Source organism: Sturnus vulgaris, chromosome 5 (assembly GCF_052056855.1).
Source record: "Sturnus vulgaris isolate bStuVul1 chromosome 5, bStuVul1.hap1, whole genome shotgun sequence".
In the NCBI taxonomy this organism is placed as follows: Eukaryota; Metazoa; Chordata; class Aves; order Passeriformes; family Sturnidae; genus Sturnus; species Sturnus vulgaris.
Window position 1 is genome coordinate 69,356,460 of NC_142247.1, and position 19,497 is coordinate 69,375,956.

At 39.2% G+C, this 19,497-nt stretch overlaps 1 protein-coding gene across 5 annotated transcripts in view; it reads right to left on the bottom strand.

Moving 5' to 3' along the window:
* CELF2 (CUGBP Elav-like family member 2) overlaps positions 1–19,497 on the bottom strand; it is a 535,828-nt gene that overhangs the window by 351,691 nt on the left and 164,640 nt on the right. For 3 of the 5 annotated variants that reach the window (XM_088165941.1, XM_088165944.1, XM_088165940.1), the window contains exon 1: positions 15,315–15,499. The exons of the other annotated variants lie outside the window; for them this stretch is intronic. In XM_088165941.1, the coding sequence (XP_088022067.1) occupies positions 15,315–15,367 (53 nt within the window). In that variant the 5' untranslated portion in view covers positions 15,368–15,499. Of the gene's footprint in view, positions 1–15,314; positions 15,500–19,497 lie in introns of those variants that run through there. 5 annotated transcript variants of the gene reach the window in all.

Here is a 19,497-nt window from a genome sequence, read left to right on the forward strand (position 1 = left end):
GTGTGCAGAAGGACAAGAAGCGATCAGCCTGCTAATTGATGCATCAGTGCTATCTCTATTAATTGGAAGATTTAGCACATTTCACTTTTTCCTCAAGTCTGTGTATTCACAAAAAATTACAAGCAGCCTGTAGCAGTTGATGAGAGGAAGCAACAGGCTTTAATGCTTGGCAGTTCAAAAGTTCAAATCTGGACATTCACTCCCCCACAAATCCCAATTATCTTGCTCATGTTAGCATTAATGATTTCTTTTCTTTTTTTTTTTTTTTTTTTTTTTTTTGGCTGCAACTGTTGTCAAACATGTATTAACTCATCTCCTGCAAGTACTTCACTACAAAGTCACATGGTTTGGAGCAGGATAATGATAAAAATCTGTTTGTATTTGACTACAGCTTGTTTACAGATTACATGTATGTTGATAAGATTGTTGTTCTCTGCTCTTTTTATTAAGAGGTGTAAGGCAGGCATTAATCTCCTGATTTATGAGTATCAGCACTATGCATTAACTCTCCCTCTGCTAGATAACCTGTTGAGCTGCTGCTACATTTCATAAGAATCCCCACAAGGCAGCAAATATAACTCATAAGCTAGATACATCCCTCCCCTCCAAAATACCAAACACATTTAATCATGCCCACAAATATTAGCTTTAGCTTTATGTAAGCCTCAAATGAGCACACAAATCTTACTATCACTATTTGAAGTCTAAAACACTGGCAAGATTCCCAAGTAAGTCACTGTGATTTTGGAGAACACTACAAAATTCAAGCAAAGCAGCAAAACACAGCCTGCCCCAAACAAGCAAATACATTCCTCTGCCAAACCAAAGTTCGCAGGAAAGTTAAACACAGGATTAGAAAGAATTGAGACTCATGGAGAAGAAATGCCAGGAGAGATTCACAACCTAATGAAAGTGTACCTCCCCAAACTGAGGGCTGTTTCTGGGAAGATATGCCTGTGTGAAACTCAATCATCAACGCTCCTTGAAGTCAAGAATGGTTAAAGGTGGCCAACATCTCAAAGGAGATGCCTCAGAAAAAAAAAGTCTTAAAAAGTTCCCAACCAATGTCGTAATTTTGGGCTGTGTAGGTCATTAAAAAAACCTCACAAAACCAGTGCTTCGACTAATCTCAGGATGCAGGAAAAAGGCCAGACTCTCTTAAGAGCTCAAATGCCAAAAAATGAGAGCATGAAGGATTTTTGAATCACTAGCCATCACTTTTCCTGTCTCGGCGACTGCCAGTGAGCAAGAGGATCATTTGAAAACTTGGCTATAGACCCTCATTTTCATTTTGTTTCTTTTAAACAAATACTTCAGCCTAACAATCTCCAGGACAAACACAGCTAAACAAAAAAAAATCCCCACCCAGCACTGCCTGATTATTAAGACCTTGGTTTGGCACAGAGCTTTCTTTGACAAATAAAAGCATAAATATATTGTCTTCAGACACAATCTGGGGACATGCAGCTAAAATTGATTAACACTGGTATGGAGTCTTAAAAATAACAGGTCTTTAAAACAGCAAGCCATGAGCATGAGAATACAAAAGAACTAAACTACTTAAAATGATATAAAATTTTTCCATGGAGCACACTGTCAGAAACCTTTGCAAGCTGACTTCTTCTGTGGGTGTTGGGCAGGAGTTTTATTTGGTTTCTATAGTACACACTCGAAAGGACCATGAAAATTTGGCCCAGAAATGGGACTGATGCTTCCCATTTGAAACCAGAAAACATTTATATTACACGTAGCCCAGAGTGAGGGAAAAAAAAAAATCACAGCTGAAGCAGAAGTGGAAGTTTGCTCAGAAGCTGATGTGGATTTTAGGAAAATAGTTTCTATATCGCTGGGAAGTCAGAAATCTTTGTGTGGCTCCTGTTTCAAAAACTCATGGACTAACAAGCACAAAAAAATGAAGGCCTCAATGCAAATTCTAAGACTGCACAATTTTAAGGTAAAGAAAGTTCCACAGTATGATTTTATAGAAATTTAAAAAGAGCATATTGGAGAATTTCTGCATTTTTACCTTCTGACTAAAAAAAGGTTATTGACTTTAAATGTCTTTGTGTGCACAGGATCATCTGTACCTTTTCCCTGTGTATTTACCAGCAATTCACATAATCATTTTCCTTGGAGCCAAGGAAATTTTTAATGATGAAAACTGACAGCACTGGATTCATTATCTGTACGCCTAAAGATTTCCCAACACCAGGATAATGGGCAACACCATATTGCCCTGTGACACAAATATCAAACACCTAATGTAGGACCTTGGGCCATTACTGCTGTTTCCCACCTCCTCCTACCACTGACAACACTGCACAGAAAATTAAAGTTCATAATTTGTACTGTTGCTCTCTCAAACAAACAAGAATCATGATAATGAATGAGGGGAAGAAAAAAAATACTAAACCACAATTTTTTTCTAAACTTTACTAATCATGTTTATGTAAAATGTTTTGATTCTGTTTGAAGTTAAAAGTTGTACTTTTTCCACAGGAGGGAAAGGGGGAGTGCTCAAAATAAGCTATTTGCAAAGAAGGAAGGCAAAGCTGCAAAGCAGCAGGAGTTTAAAGGGACAATTGAGAGTTAAGAATCATTCCTACAATTTGATTCAGCTCACCACAAGCTTAAGAGCCACTCAAAGGTTTGACTCAGGTTTTGATTTGACCCTTCAAATTTGACACTTACGGACTTTGGTTTTGAAATCAACTATTGTTGATTTCAAAATAAAACAAACACTTTACTCCCTTTCCACCCTCTTCTGGAATCAGATGTGTAAATATAGTCACATAAAAATGCCAGCTTAATCCCTCCCACCTTTTTTGAACTTCTTGTTCAGCTTCTGAGATGCTTGGCAAGGAAGAGGTAATCTCAAAAATACTAAATTGTCCTAAGCCTCCTGAAAATAGGCAGTCAGGTAAAGACAGAAAACCTCTCAGGCACACTGCTTCAACAGGACACTTTTAATCCTCTATAACATCAACACCCTATCCCCCTGCACCCTCCTCCAAAAAACCCTCCAAGGCAGACCCTCCTCCCCCAGAAAAATCCCATAATAAAACCCATGCCAAGGCAAATGAAATAATCAAGAAGATAAAGAAAATAATAATAATGAAAAGAGAAAAAAAAGCTCCACTAAACAACCCAAAGACTGAAACTACCAGAAACAGAAAAAATCCCAAAGCAGAACCCCCCTGACCACACCAAGTATTAAACTGCATCTTAAGTCAGCATGACACAATCCAACCAAGATACACTCACTATCCCCAGAAAAAGAAAACAGATTTCAAGGATCCCAGCTCTTGCAGAAGAAATTTTTCATTTTTAATGTGTAAAAATAATATGGAGAAAAAAATAAATTCCAATATTAAATGAATAAATCTTGGTTGAACATACAGGTCCTTCCACACAAAAATGGAATTAAATTAAAACCAAAACTATATCCAAATTATATCAAGGCTCCCTGTGAACATAATTCACAATATTTCAAGTGCACTATCCAACTTCAGAAAATTTGAATTACAACCTACAAAAGACTGTAATCTTGAAATCTTCAGGACCTTGTATTTTCTGGTCAGCCTGATCTAATCCTTTACCTCAGAGAGAGGTCTGCATTTAGCTTTGATCACCATCACATAAGCTCCCAGGAATTAAATGAAAATCTTGTTACATTAAAATAAAGTTGTTTATAATCAGCCATGCACAAGCTGTTGGTATGGCTAGCTGCCACACAAATCAAGGTTAAAACAGACCAGGCTTACAGCTGAAATATAACTAATATGACATTATTCCTTCAGACATTTGGTTAGGCTGACAAATTTGTAACTCTGTAATTTACACAATGTCCCCATGACATGTGGCAGTACAGCTATTGTGTACAGAGATTTTTATCATGGGAAGGGGGGAGAGGGAAGTCTACATTTTCCTTATGCAAATCTTTCCCATAACAATATCAGAATACATGCTGACCTCTTCAAGTGTACAATTTACCAGTCTGAGAGTACACAAAGTTCAAACGGTGATGGATAATTATTTCAATTCAATGCAAAATTACCCAGTGAAACTCATTGGTCCAAAAAGTGGTTAAGATCCTGTATACCATGTTGTTTAAAAAGTATATTCTTTAGCAACATAAGGCTTGAAAGGTTTGTTCGTTTTTTTTTCCACACATTGCATCAATAAAATAAATGTTGTTAGAATTCAGTAGTAGGAAGGAAAATTCAATGAGTAGGATTTTAATGCTCTTGTGTAACAGCAATTGTCTCATTGAATCAGACAGGAGTTTGTTTTATGTGACCTTCCATCCCTAAGAGGTACAAAAAGCCTCCATGGATAGTGATATGTTTCCAAATAAGGAAAGATTCTCCTTGACCTGAGACAGTTGTTGGCCAAAACATGAGGACTTATATCCTTCCCCATCCATTTTAATCCTATCTGATTGTAGATGTTCTCATCACCCATAAAAATGTATTTTTTTTCCCAATTCTCAGGATCTGGCCTTCAGAGGATCTCCTGGCACAATGACTGTGAGTTAATTGCCATGTGGGTTATTGGTTTTAAATCTTTAAAAAGATTTTTGTTTCTCCTTTGTGTTACGAAAAAATTCAAACAACAGAAGCCTCAAGTCACCATTTCTGAGAAGCACTGGCGATTCTGTGCAACTCTTTGCTTCCATAATTAAACATTCCTCAGAGGGGAGCCCTTCTGGGTCTGAAACTTTTTGCTAACTCCTGCTGGAACCCCTTGGTTCAAGCACATTTTTTCCCATCTTCCTGAAGGAATTCAGAATTGGCAGCTCCTACTGAGGAGATACAAAGATACCATATATAGGTAACTGCTCTGTTCCAGATCATCACATCTTAAGGGCTGTCATACATACTCATTATACAGCTTCCTCCCTGCAAAGCTGATTTTATTCCACAGTACCACACTAAGCTTCCAGCTGCTGAAGAAATAAAACATGCCCAGCCCTTTGCTGCAGAGCTCCTTCTTCTTCTCCATCCCACTTCCAGCACGTGGATTTGTGCAAGCTTCCTGTGTGGTCTGACTGCTGGTGTGTATTATAAGAAAAAATGGGGAGGAAGAAAAAAAATAAATGCAGAACTTGTTATTTCCTCCAGATTGTCACGTTTTATGGTGTTGCAACCTAAAGCCCAACGTTGTTTCATGTCTAAATCCCAAGCTCACTGTTTACATGGCTCATCTACATCAATACAGCTTAGTTTCCCCTTGTTGTTTTAGATTGTATTGTCATAATAACTGCTTAAATTTAATCCACGACATGAATTGCCCATACAGGATATACAATCAACCTCGCAACAACTTGCAAAGGTTTAATGGGAAAACAAGGCAAAAAATTAATACAGTGAAATTAATACAGGTACACAATATATTCAAGCTAGGTTTCTGTACTTTAAAGGGCATTTTGTTTTAAGGTGCTTTATTTTTCTTGAACAGTGGCTATGATGTTTTGGTTTCTTTTCTTTTCTTTTTGTTTGTTTGATTGATTTGTTTTGTTGGGGTTTTTCCCCCTCTGGAAATTAATCGAGGTCTTCTCCTAGGGCTTTTGTGCTATGATGCATGCCCAGTAAACATCTGTAATTGCAACAAAAATAATTCTGGCCAAGGTAATTTCTCATGTGCATGTGAATAGGACAGAATCATGCCTCCTGGAATTGGACCTGCAGCTTCATCCATGCTCATTCTTCTTTTTTACCTTTACTCAACCACACAAATATGAACAAAATTTTCTTTGCAGTAGATCAGATTTTTTTTGGGCTATTTTGTCACGGCAAGAATAATTGTCTATTTCTGTTGCCAGACATTTTGCTGTGCCTGGTTGTATAGTGTCTGCTGATAAGATGCAGATGAAAGGATGTAAACTACAATAACTGCATCCGAGACTTAGATACAAAAATTCAGATTGTTGTTTACTATAGAAACTATTGCTACAGAAGGTACTTTTAAGTTAGGGGACATCTTACTGAGGAACTTGCTTTTTCCCTTGGGTGTGAAGAGCTGCAAGAGCTTTTAAATTCTTATGAAAAAAATTGCAAGCAAAGATGAGGAGACCACAAAGTCCACATAAAATAATGATCTAGGCAGTTTTGGGGCATCATGTACCAAGACTCTGCAGTTACACTTAGAATAACTGTGTGCACGATGTAAGCTCTCACTAACCACAGATTTTAATGAATCTCATGCTAAACAGAGCAACTTGCTGCCCACAGATGTAGCTGTGACTCTTAGTGAACAGCAGGGAGATCTAAACTCAGTTAAGAGATGTCCCTGAGCTAGATGTACAAAACCACGTGGTTCTGGGTTAAAAATATAAACAGCTTATGCAGGAATGATAAAAAACCCAAAAAACAACAGCCAAAACCCCTCCCCAGACCAAATCCAAACCCAACCCTCTGCCCCCACCACATTTACAAAAATCAGGAAAGTTTCAGCTCAAATAGAAAAAAATAACTTTGCAGTACAGCAAATTTGGTTTCTCCTATCACTGCTTCCCAATGATTTAAAGTTCATATGCAACTTATGTAGTTCGTTTATTCAGCTTGTCTGCAGCCTACGATGTCATGGGTTTAAGTTGGTTCATAGATTATGGTAGATTTATTAGTCTACTTGAAGGCTAACTAAAGAGCAAAGAGTTGGGTCATCTGTTTCTTTTAAACACAGGAAAAAATAGCTAGAAAATTAAAACTTAATGTAACTTTATTCCCAAGAGATTTTTACAGTCCAGACTTCAGATAGAGTAAAACTGGGCATCAAAAACACAGGCTGGAATTAATTAATAAAGTAACTACTTTGACTGAGACTTTTTTTTTTCCTTCAATTAGATCCAGGAACTTTATATATAAGAAGAAAGATGTTAAGTCTTCTGCAAAACACATGGGCTCCAACTCCCAGTTACTCTAAGTCTAGATCTTGCTCAATGGAGCTTTGTCAGTTTGAGTCAGCTGGAAATCTAACCCCAAAAGTCACATAAAAGACCCTGCCAATTAATTCCTCCTGGAGACAATGAAAGTTTACATCAGTATTTAAACACTTCTCCCCATCACTCTGTTTGAGACCTTTAATACCTATCTCCCCCTTCCAAGCTCGTAATTCCTCCCAGGCTACATAAATCCTTTATTTTGGCATCTCCAGCTGAAACCTGACCCCAGTCAACAACAATTCACAGCTCTTGGCAAGGTCAGTTTTTCCAACAAGGGGGAAGTCCAAGGGCTACAGAGACCCCCTGAGTCTCTGCAGGCCAGGAACACTGAAGTTCTTCCCCAAGACCACACCTGGGCAGGAAGAATGTCCAGTTATGATGTGCCAAGTTACCCAACATTGCCAGCGCCTCTAATGAAAGGGCACATAAAAAATTAAGGTTCAAATACCCAACAGGCATCACGGACCCAGTACTTAGTTGTATGGAAATCTATAAAAACCTCCCAATAACTAAAAACCACCTCTGGTTAATACACAGTAACCCCTTGCTTGCTTAAAACAAAGATTAATTACATCCTAAGATATCTAGATATTAAATTCATTGCAAAAATACTTGAAAATACTTGAATACTTGATTTTAGTTACTATTTGCAAAATTAGGTAGTCTCAGCTTGAAATCTGCCAGTGTCTCCTAGTTCAGGATTAGTGTAACAGGTAGAGTTGTGCTCAGATGACACATGGAGATTAATTAAATTGTGGATTTATAGCCTATTCTTTGTGGAGAACAGTTATTATGACTACATATTTTTTTCAGAACTGAAATGTCCACTACTTCAAGGGCTCATTTCAGTCCTTTCCATAAGATTACTGTTTTCATTGGGACCTGGAAACCAAGAATCCAATACAAAACTCAGAATCTTAAAACTAAAGGAAAAACCCCTAACCTCTCCCCCTTTAAAGCTTTCTATAGTGTCTTACAAATCCTTGGATGGAATATCCTTAATCAAATCATTCAAAAGTCATACCAAGATTTTCAACCCCAACAAAGCTCTGTTTCCATTCATCTAGTAATTGAATACCTAAATGTACTCAGCCTTTCAGGAATGTTAAACTGAAAATCAGTCTACTACTGAAGAGTACTGCAAAATTACCTGAACAAGTACATTAATTCTTTAACAGATAAAAATTCTCTATACACCATGCTTCTAGAAGATAACTGGCTACAGGCAATTTAACATTATATCTGAAGAAGAAAGAAAAAATCCAGCACAACTTAAATGACAAATTTTTCCAATAATCTGAAATCCATCCATTCCACAAAAGAGAGGGTACAACTGTGATTATCACTGAGCCTCCCAATACTTCTACCTTTAGAAAAACCTTCACTTTTAAAACTCAGTCGTAGAAAGCAAATGAACTGCAACAACAAAGTCAATGTCTGCAGGTCAACAGGTGTTCAGTGACAAATACCAGCTTGGGATCAACTCAATTACAAGTGTCCTATAGTGAATGATCCAAACTATCCCTCTATATTCAAGGAGTGCATGGACTTACTCAGATGAGGAAAAAAAAAAAGAAATTTCTATCACTTGTGATGAAACATGAGGAAATGCACACAATCAAAGAAAAAAATTTGAGAAAGTTATATAAAAATGCAATTAATATGAGATTAGGTTTGGGGTTTCTTTAATTAAGGAAAATTAGAGTATAATCAGTAGAAGTACGTTCAGCTGCTCATATAAAAACGGTTGGATGGTAACACTTAGGTTATTGTAAGGGTTTTTTTAGTGCCACAGAGAATTTTTCAGGAGTATTAGAGCTTCTGAAGTCTGAACAGGTTTGTTGGGAGACACTGATACCCATCAGACAACACCCAAAGGGAATAGTTAGAGTATTTTCCTAAGAGAGAAGAAATTCATCTCTTGCACAGGTCAAGCAAAGGAAAATCTTAGCAACAAAGACTACAAATCTCTCTGGTTTCACCTTCATTTTCTCCCTCCCTGGTACAGCATCCTGGGACTAGCATAGGTGCAAGATATCTTTAATGAAGCTCACTTCAAGAAAACCCAAAGCCTAACAACTCTTTGGAAAAAAAGCTGGTGAGTGCAAGGAATTTGTGTGGCTCGCCCTTGGTGCTATCTTGCAAAGGCAGAAATAATGAAGAAAAGGTTTTAGTAAACAAGCAAGGAATTATTTACCCTCAAAAGAATTAAATTCTAGTTTCAGTTAAATAAGTTATTGTTATGAGGGCAGGTGATGAAAAGCTGAGCCCAAGGCTAGCCCCCAGTGCTGTGGGTTTTACAGGACAGAGCTGTACATCTGTATAGCCATGAAAATCTTATAGCCAAAGTAAATAAGACAGGTATTAACAGGTTCATTTTACCTCTGGGAACTGGGGCACACAGAGATTAACTAACACTTCCAAACTAACGCAGAAAGCCTGAGAAAAGCATGAAATTATAACCTCATCTTTCAAGGACAATGTAGGGCTGACACTGCCAGGTTACCTTTCCTGTGTACAGGCAACTTCCTCCTTATTTCAGTGCCACTGAGTGCAGAGCTAGACAAAACTTCAAATTTGAATGGGTGGGCAAGGAAGACCTGCAGGGGTACATTAAACTGCCACTGATTTAAGAAGTGAAGATGAGGAAATAGAGGAAAGCATAATTAAGTAATGAGTGTGGGAAAGGATGATCCTGCTTTTATCTGCATTCTTCAACATGGGCACCTGGGTGTAACTGGGTGTGAGCAATCACCAGTCAGGAACGAAATTCTGGGATATAAGAGATGAAGAAACAGCACAACCTCCACCTCCTCTCGAGAGGGAACCTGAAGTCAATGGCTCAAGGCCTTAGGAGGGAATCCAATCCAAACACTTTCCACATGTCCCAAAACATGGATGCCAGACAAATTTACATGCAGAAGAGCCTTTCCAGTGCATTGCTTTGTTAGCAACTGCAAGCAGTGCTCCAAACCACAGCATTTCTTAGCTGACAGATGTTCTGGACTCAAAGTTAAAACTGTGAAACCAGTCAGATCAATTCATGGAGGAAGCAACCATCAAGGAAAAGCCATAGCTGCTGGCACAGGTCCCTGACCTGCAGATCACTGGTGGCTGGCAGAGGGTTATTGCACCTCACTGTCACAGACTCTGGCTAGACAGCTGTGTGCTGGTGCAGTAATTTCATATTATGTTTTAGGGGTTAGGGCAATTTAAATAATTAGGCAAAGGAACCTGGCAGCAGCAGTAAGTAAACCTCTTTGTGAGAGATCATTCATTTGAATTGGATGTTTAAATCCCCCATAAAGCACCTGGAAGATTTAACAACTCATGTCCAAATGAACAAGATGTAATGAGCTTGTACACAGGCTTGATATGAAAAGTGGATTGTTTTTAGCAAAACGGTGGAGAATAACCTCTTATTGAAAGGAGTGATAGTGAATTTTAATCAGGGGAAAATAAAGATGCAAGAATAAATCTGCAGAGGCTTAGAGGAGGACTGGATGACTTTCTCAGCCCTCAGCAATGGATGCAGGAGTGTGTTACATCCTAATCTGCTGTTTTCTGTTATCTTTACTTCTTGCATCATCCCATAGCTCCTGCCTTTTTAAGGGGGAAAAAAAATCTACGAAAACAAAGCAAGAAAAGCTTCCTGTATTGTCCTCTACAAAGTGCAAAGGAAGCACAAATAAGAAAACATGACCAAAAAAATTAAAAAATCATACTTCAATACAGCTGGCCCTAATTTTTCATCCCAGTACTATTCACTTGAGTGATTGTAGAGTTACACATTCAAACTGAAAGCAGAAGAATCCACACTATGTTTTGCTGTTCATATTAGTTTATCAGAGCTTGGCAACAGCCACCATCCCCCTGGTGATTCTCATCTGTGTCACGACTTGGGACGTGTGTAACCCTCACTAACACCTCTTTCAATGCCATCTCTGACACAGTCTGTATTTTTGGATTGGTAATCTGGAAAGCCATTTCTAAAATGTGTTTTTAGTTATTACAAGATACACACACCCTCTTTCCACATTTTTTTTTTCAAACTAAGCATATTGTGGCAATTATGAGGGAATTTGTATTCTCCACTGACATCTGAAATTCCATTTTCTCTATTTCATGGTGGCGATGGAGTCCAGCATTATGTCCCTGGGCCAAATTTTCAGGGCTTGTTTTCTTTTGTTTTTTGAGTACTGGATGAAGAGAACATTGTCCAGGTCCTCAGAGCAAAGCACAAGTGAAATAATTTATTTTTTCAGTCATTTTTCTAAGCAGTTATGTGTTGGGGGTCCATGCATTTACTGGTCTGTTCAGATACTGAATGCAATACAGAATGCCTTATCTTAAGCTTTGCTCAGTTTTATTGTTTTGTGCCCACAGCCAAATTTGAGTTGTATCTACTTTCCTCCACTCTTGCCCAATTTGAACATTTTGAAGCTATTTAACCCACCTCAACTCCCAGGCAATCACAGGGGAGGATATAGGGATAGGACTATTTGCCAAAAACAGGTCATAATGCACACACCAACAGGGCTGAAATTGTTCCTCCTGGACGACTGATTTGCCAAGCATGAAAAACACTTTTTTTTTTTTTTTTCTCTTCCCCTGAAAAGCCAAACCATTAGCAGGCTGTTTGGACGGCCTGTGTGGTGGGAAAAGACATTTTGGAGAGAATATTCGAATTGGTACATCCGCCTGACACATGATGTGCTGCAAACAAGATGTTCCCAACTCCACCAGCCAAGTTGGACCAGCCGGTTCAATAGGATTTGTGAAATTCCAATCATCTGCATGCAGAGCAGACACCAGGATTCCCTGCTTCCCAGGCTGGGGGCTGACCACTCCTCTGAGTAAAAACTCCTATTCTTCCCTTGGATTTCACCTTGAGGTTGCAAAGTCAAGTTAATACCGAGTTTTAATTTTTTTTCCTAGCAATGTGCCACAGAAAGGTCACATATTTCTTCAGACAGGAATGCAAAAGGGTACAAGGTCTTCCCTGCATAGGTAACTCATATGATTTATAGTGCTGAATTTAGCCTTGTTGGAGCCAAATTAAGGCAGAAAAGCAACAGAGGAGAGATGTGGCCTTGAGGAATTAATTTTTTTTCCTCCTTTTTTTGTCTCTTCTTGCCAGGCTGCTGCTTTGCTTTTGCTGCTGTATGGGCCCAGAACACAGGTTGCTTCAGGAACCAATGTCCCTGTCACATATGAGGAACAAAACCACATGCCAGAAGTTCTGAACAGGGATAAGAGACTTTTCTGGAATCGAGGCAGCTGATTTTGGTCTCTCTTATGCATTTGGGGGGGGTCTCAGTCCCAGCTCCCATCTGATGTTGAAGATGGCAAATGTGATTTTTGTGTCTGCAGAGGGCTGGGCGAGCACACTCAGTTTGCTGGGAAGTCTTTGAAGGATTTTTTCTTTTTTTTGCAGGCTTGAACTTTTGCCAATCTCTCCTGGCTCCAAGGAATACAACAGGACTTACTGTAGTCACACTATGAACAGGGACATCAGGCAGTGGTGTGTTCATGTCACAGCATAGTAACTTTGGTACTCAGAGCACTCTGAATAAATCCAGTGAAAGAAAATGCACATTAAACTGTGTTTAGGGCTCTTGCACCCAGAGCAAACTGAGACTCACCAGAAATTATTGCAGGTCTCACTGTCCTACTCCAGACAGACACACCAAAGAGGGAGGCCTGATGTAATATTATATATACACACATAATATTGCCATTTATTTTATACCTCTGCTAGCTCTCTCAGCTTAGCTGGGTGAGGTCCAGCAAAATCCCCTGTCATGCTCCAACACAACCTCTCCCTCCTTTTAGGCTTCACCACCAGCCACAGCCTCATCTGTTGTTATATTTGACCTTTCCCTTCATTATTACCTTTATTCAGAGGTCGAGGGAAGTGTTCCAGAGGGTTTGAGGAGCAGAGCAGAGCAGCCAGAGCTCAACTGAAATGGGGTAACCAGCACCAAGGCTGCTCTGAGCCCCTGGGGATTATTAAATCCCGGTGTAAATATTCCCACCTGCTGCCTCCACAGGATCTGCATCCTTCAGTCTTTACCAGCTAATCAGGCCTCAAAATGGAGTTACAGAATAAATTACAGGGGTGCAGAAAGTAAACAAAATTGAGAATTTACCAGTGTAGGACGCTAGTTTAGAACTGGTGGTGGCATTTGCTACATCAACTCATTTGAGTCTGAAAAAATTGGTTTGTGCACCTAAAATAAACACACTGAAGCATTCCTCTATTTCTTGTAAATTTTAGCTACAGGCTTCTTTGGGGACACACTGAAACCAGGGCACTTCAGAGCCTTCAAACAGGTTGGAAATTGGCCCGCAGAAGAGGAAGTAAAATTTATAAGAAAAGGCAGAAGTGGCATCACAGTTCAATAAGTCACAAGCCATACGAGCTATGTGATGACTACTGGATCTTTTTCTTTTTTCTTTCAGTGATCATTCTGCTCATATTACCTGTGGCCTTTTCCCACCTCTTAACCTTCTGCATCCTGCAGTGGCGCTGCACAATGTCACATCTGTGCAGAGCTGCTGCTCTAATCACACACAGAAACTACACAGAAATGTCCAGACTCAATCACATCTTTGACCTGCTCTGTGTCCATACAGCTGCAGTCTCCAGATTCACACACAAAGTTGGGAAACTTCAGGCGTGCTGTAGGGAGAAAATGCCTGGGAGAGATTTCTTTTACAGGTATGCAAAATGTTTTCTTAAAGAAAACATGATTCTTCAAGAGGGCAACACTGTCTCTTCTTTAAATCTTGACTTTCACATCCTCTGTGTCATCCTTCAACTCTGCACAAACCTGGCATCACCTGACTTGTCTCGCAGAGCAATCAAAAATAGTCTCATAGAGCTCGATAAAACTTAAAATAATTCCTAGAATAGCTCCTCTGGAGCACAAATGTGACTCTGCAGAAGCCCTTCGGTGGCACTGGCTGCTGGTGAGTCACAGGAGCCAGCCCAGCTCTGCTCTCTGCTCCTTGCAGGGTGATCCCAGCCCAGTGCTCCTCCATCCCTCCCAGCCCCGCGTTCCAGCCAACATCCACACGGAACTCTTGGAGCCAAACACAAACTCATCATTCTGTGCTGACAGTCCCAAACCACTTGAAAAACAGAATAAAATAAACTCGCAATAAGCCCCCTGTGCCAAGCCTCATACCACAGGAAAAGATAGAGGGTCTCAGTGCCCAGTCCTACACAGAGAATTTTAAAAATTTTAAGAATTTTAAAAACCTAAAATAGAAAGTTCAGTGAGGAAAAAAACCTTAGTCATGTAAGCAGACTTTATACTTTGACTCTGAAGTGTTTCTCCTCTTTGAGCTCAGAACACAGTAAGTTCTTTAAAAAAATTTTATCAGGAATCTAAACTATACTTTTAAATATTACAATTACATATTATAGCATAATAACAATCACAATTCATAGCCCCCAGTCCCTGTAACTAACTAAAAAAAAAAATATTGGCTGCAGGCAGCTTCGTGTTTTGCAAAAAAGCTGAGAGGTATCTACACAACTTTATATTTAAGTGATTTCATAATTTTGCCATCTAAACTCCCAGATGTTTCCAATGTCTTACTGAAGTTTCTGCAAGCCATGTGCAAACTTTTATACGTCTGAATTCTCAATAAGGCTAAACCAGGCACTTACAGCAGCATTAAACACAGACATTTAACACTGTGGATCTTCAATATCTGTAGCAAACATTAATGGGGCTATTTCCCCCCCTTATCATTTTTAGCAGTTCAAATTACCATTTTTCACTATGCAAATTACAAAAACCCCAAACATTAGTGCTGAAGGTAAAAAAGTAGCAAGTTTTAAGTGCCAAACACATGCCTTAAGAGAGGCAACAAAGTGTGGAAGTTTCAACAACAACGTGAAAAAAGCACTTCATTCCCCCTTCCTTCCCCCCAGACTATTTTCCACTTCTTGATCAACTTTCATTCTGTTTGTTTTTGCTTCTCTGGAGTTTCCCATTCATTTCCACGCAGAGCCCAGCAAGGAAAGCAGAGAGTTAACGCTGCAGTTGCAACTGGTGTGAGCCTTTACTATTAGCTTGAATTTACAGAGCAATCTCTCCTTAAAAAGAAATAAGGAAAAAAAAAAAAAAGAATTCCTCACTGCACTGTAACACTGAGAAGTATATTTAAAAATTCTCTCTCGGGTCTCTCTAAACATCTGTTCAAAGGTTTTGCTGTATGTTAAAAGGGCTCTAATTACCAGAAACTCCTTTCTTACTTAAGCCCAGGGCTCGCATTTCGATTATAACTCAAGCTCCAGTTAATTTAGGGCTAAACCCAAAATGCTTGTACCAAACAGAAGAAAACATAGGCCTACCTTAAAACTTTCCAGCTTTTCAGAGGATCCAAGTCAGAGATTATAGACACCATTGTAGTAATAACAATAATAAAATATGTATATTAAAAACGAAAAAAATGAAAAAAAAAGAAGAAAAACCACGGCAGGGAAGGCTAACCACAAAAGCAGCAAGTACTCTACTCAGTGTGGGAATGACAACAAACCCAGCACAGCTCTTCCTCCTTCTCAAGCTGATAAGCACTTGTCCCAGCTTCTCTCCACCCCCAAAATCAATCTTGTGCTATATTGCTTCACAGTCCCAGTTTCATTTCTTCACCACTACCTTTTAAAGCCCTTGTAATCTGCTCCAACTGATCAAATTTGACCTTTTTGTAGTCCACTTTATTCCAAGCACAGCCCTCAGTTAAATCTCTCTTTATTAACACCGTCCTTCTTGGCTTTCTTTTGGAACAAACACAGCTCAAGCTCGAAGCCTCCAGTCTTTGCCAGCAATCATTTACAGATTACTGCAAGCTGCAGTCTTCTCCTTTTGGGTATTTTCTTCTACCTTTGAGGTTTGTTTTTATATTATTTTCTGAGGGTTGTTGGTGGTCTCCCTTCCCCTGCTCTGTGCAGGTTGGAGTTTGACACTTTTAAAGGAGGGACTTTCTAAAGCAGCTCCTCTCCCACCCTTCCCTCCTCCCCTTGTCCCTCACCCCCATATGGAGAGACAGACACATGCATTAAAAGCAGTTCACAACCTTTAGAATACAGAATAATCTTTCTCCCCCCTCTCCGTTCCTTAAATCTGTTAGAATTGATAGACTTAAACACAGAAGCTGTGCTTGAAATGCACTGCTCTCAAGCAAGACTGCTATTATGGAGGAATAATAAAAAGTCTAATCATGCAAAGCCAGATGTAACCCTTTGGATGTTTGAAAGGGGAGAAGATGTCTATATAGTTCCATTAAAATTTTTTACTACTTTTTTTACTGCTTTTTTTTTTTTTTACTACATAAAAAGTAAATGGTAAAGCATCTTCCAGATTACTATGGTGATTTGAAAAGTTGTGTAACTGCTGATAGTGTGTATTTACTTAGGAAAATCGAGCTGATTGGCTTCTTTTGTGTTTCTGTTATACTTTTGACACTGATTTTCCTCTATTTAAATATTTCTCTTGCATTTTTTTCCTTTCTAAACATTTTCCATTCATCCTGCAAATGACTGTAACCTGTCCTTGAGCTCTGCCAATTCATTGGAATTTCTGGAAATTCCCAAATCGAATTTTTTTTGGGAAAAAAGCAAAACAGTAGCTTATAAAGTGTTCAGTCAGAATAAAACTACCCCAATTGGTAGATAGTTCCACTTTGATATTTATATCACAGGCATATGTTCCTAGTTTCCCTCTGCCACCAGTTCTCTCTCTCTCAAAACAGTAAAAAAAAAGAAAAAAGAAAAAAAAAGAGTTAAGATCAGCCCTTCTATGTTAAAAGAAGCAGCAATATGATGGTCACAGATTTGGGAGATCTGGTAGTGTGTGACACACTCATGGAAACATAATAAGGAGTATTATAAGACATAATAAACTTTTAAGTCTTCCACTGCCTCCTTCTTTGGTGAGAGAAAAGTCGAGTTGTGCTTAAACCATTTCAGGCTCCCTGCTCTGCTGTGGGTTGGGTTTGGGCAGCCTGAACCCCCCCTTGCCTGCTGCACAAAGGCAGCACAGTCTTGCCCTGGCCAGAAGGTGACACTGAGGCTTCCCAACACCCAAAAAAAGAGAATGTGACCATTTTTCCTGCCAGGCAGCAGCCAGCTGATAGTGGTCAGACAGAAAGAACCAGTTTTGAATCACCCAGATACAAAATGCCTTCTTTGCTCAGAGGCAAGAGCATCATTGACCCCTCATTTAGGAGAAACCCTGAGTCACCTCCTGCCCCAGCCAGGTGCAGCTCCTGGCTCAGCCCGGGGGGCCCTACCTGTTCATCAGTTTATCCAATCAGGACTCAAGTTCAGACTTTGGAATTTTACATCCTCCCCTAGGCAACGCTTCCAACAGTTTTGCTTTGTCTCAGAGGGGTGTAGAGAGGATAAAAGCATCAGAGACAGCTGATGGTGAGATTGCAGGTGCAGATCTGGGGCAGGAGGGTGGAGGACAGCTGGGGCTTACAGAGGTTCCACCCCTCAGTAAAAACCCGCAGGGCACAAGGTGTTTCTCACCTGATACACACATATCTCTGAGCAATTCTGCAGAGATAAGGCTTGTATCCAGCTCTGGAAACTTTGGGCCCTATATTTATTTAACTACAGGAGGTGGGCAATATACTTGTAATGGAAAATTAAATTCAGTTGTTTCTTTGTGGAACTGAGGAAACTTTCATTTTTTTTTTCAGTATCGAAAGGAAATAAAAAGAGATTGGCTCTCTTTTTCCTCCCAAAAGTTTGTAAACCATTGTTGTAGAGGTTAATCTCTTGTTTGAGGCTTGGGAGGACATCAGTGGCTGCAGCACACTGCCTTTTCTCTTTCCTCTTTACCCTATTGCCACATTTGCTGATTTTAGAGCTACATTCACCTATTTTCTCATGTAAACTTCTCACTGAATATTTCGTATCATGCAAACACATTGATCAGCAGTCTTGAATTTAGAAAGGCTTCAAGCTTAGCCTGCAAAGAAAACAAAAATCAAAATACTCTGCCCTCTCCTGACACATTGATAAGCCAAGTTTGTGTCCTTATCACATCCTGTTGCAGGTCAAGGTGAGAAAGAGGCAGATGCTCTGTCTTTATACCCCACTGCACCAAGATGCTCAGTGTCTTACTCTGTTCATCCCCAAATTCCACAAACTAGTCTATTTCAAGAATTTTATCTCTAGCAAGTACATCTTATACTTTCCATAGATACATTTTTCACTGTCTTCCCACAGAAAATGCTCCATTTTTCTGCCAACATATCCACATGAAAACTATACTGTAGGAGTAAATATACTTATTCCTTTTTCCTTTTGCACTTATTGTGGTTATTTCTATTTTTTTAATCTCAGATTCTTGTGTCTGGAACAAAAGCCATGTCTCCATTTTGCAGGACCTTGCTGGTATTTTGCCAGCTTTTCCTACAACACTGAGGACAGCAACTATAAGCCTTCTAAAAATAAAACTACGAGATCAAGTTTAGCACAGAGGAACTTGCGACAGGCAATGGATTTTCCAAAACAGCCTCACGTGTTTCATACAGCATGTAGCTATAGTAGGAGAAAACAAATAAAACAGAAACAGAAACTCACTATAAAATTATTTTAACTCTTGTGCTTAGATAGCAGAGTCAAGCCCAGCTTTGAGCCAAATGTTTTTTTCTGTTAGGGCTAAGGACTTTATATTCAGAACTTTTATTTTTATGCTTTGAGTCAAAGAAATTTCCTATGATCTTCAGCTTGTTTGCCAGGAAACCTCCAGCACATCTGTGAAATATTACTTAAGCAAATTTATTACAGTTAGCCAGAAGGCAACAACCCCCAAATTTCTCTCTACCTGTTGAAATCCAGCCTAGTGTGGAATTTGTGTCTTTCCTGCCATAACATGTTCCCCCAGTGAGAACTTACTGGTTCTCGGTTAATATGACAAAGACCTACAAACTTTCCAAGATTTTGAGTCATGTTAAAGTAAATATATATATCTATGCTTTTGAAAACAGCATTCCTGTATACACACATACACAAAAGGATCTCTAAGCAATGTCATCATCCTTAGTTTAGACAGCTGTGGAGTCAAAAAAGTTCCAGATCAGCTAGCTACAAACATTTGAAGGTCAAGTACAGGACAAAGCATTTAAAAAAGCAAAAACAGTTATGGCTACTGAGATTAGAAAGATGATTTTTGTCATTTTTTTTCATATGAGAATTTTTTTCTGCCCCCCAGCTCTTTCTTTATCATAATCCTATTGGACTGAGAACTTCATAGTGTTGGGCAGGATAATAAACCAAGTATACTAAGCAGTTTGGGTTCCTTATTTAATCTTCTTTCAAGGGTGTTATCTCACTCAAAATATTTTAGGAGCCAAGGACCAGAGCACAACCTTTTAGTCAGGGTGCCCAGCAGCCTGGTCATCAGACAGTAATAGACAAATAAATAACCTTCTAGCATCTTCCCCATACATATTTTCCGTTGCTCTTTCATACAAAGCAATATCAAGTTATTTGAAAGAAATCTTGGTCTTTTACCAGGAAAATC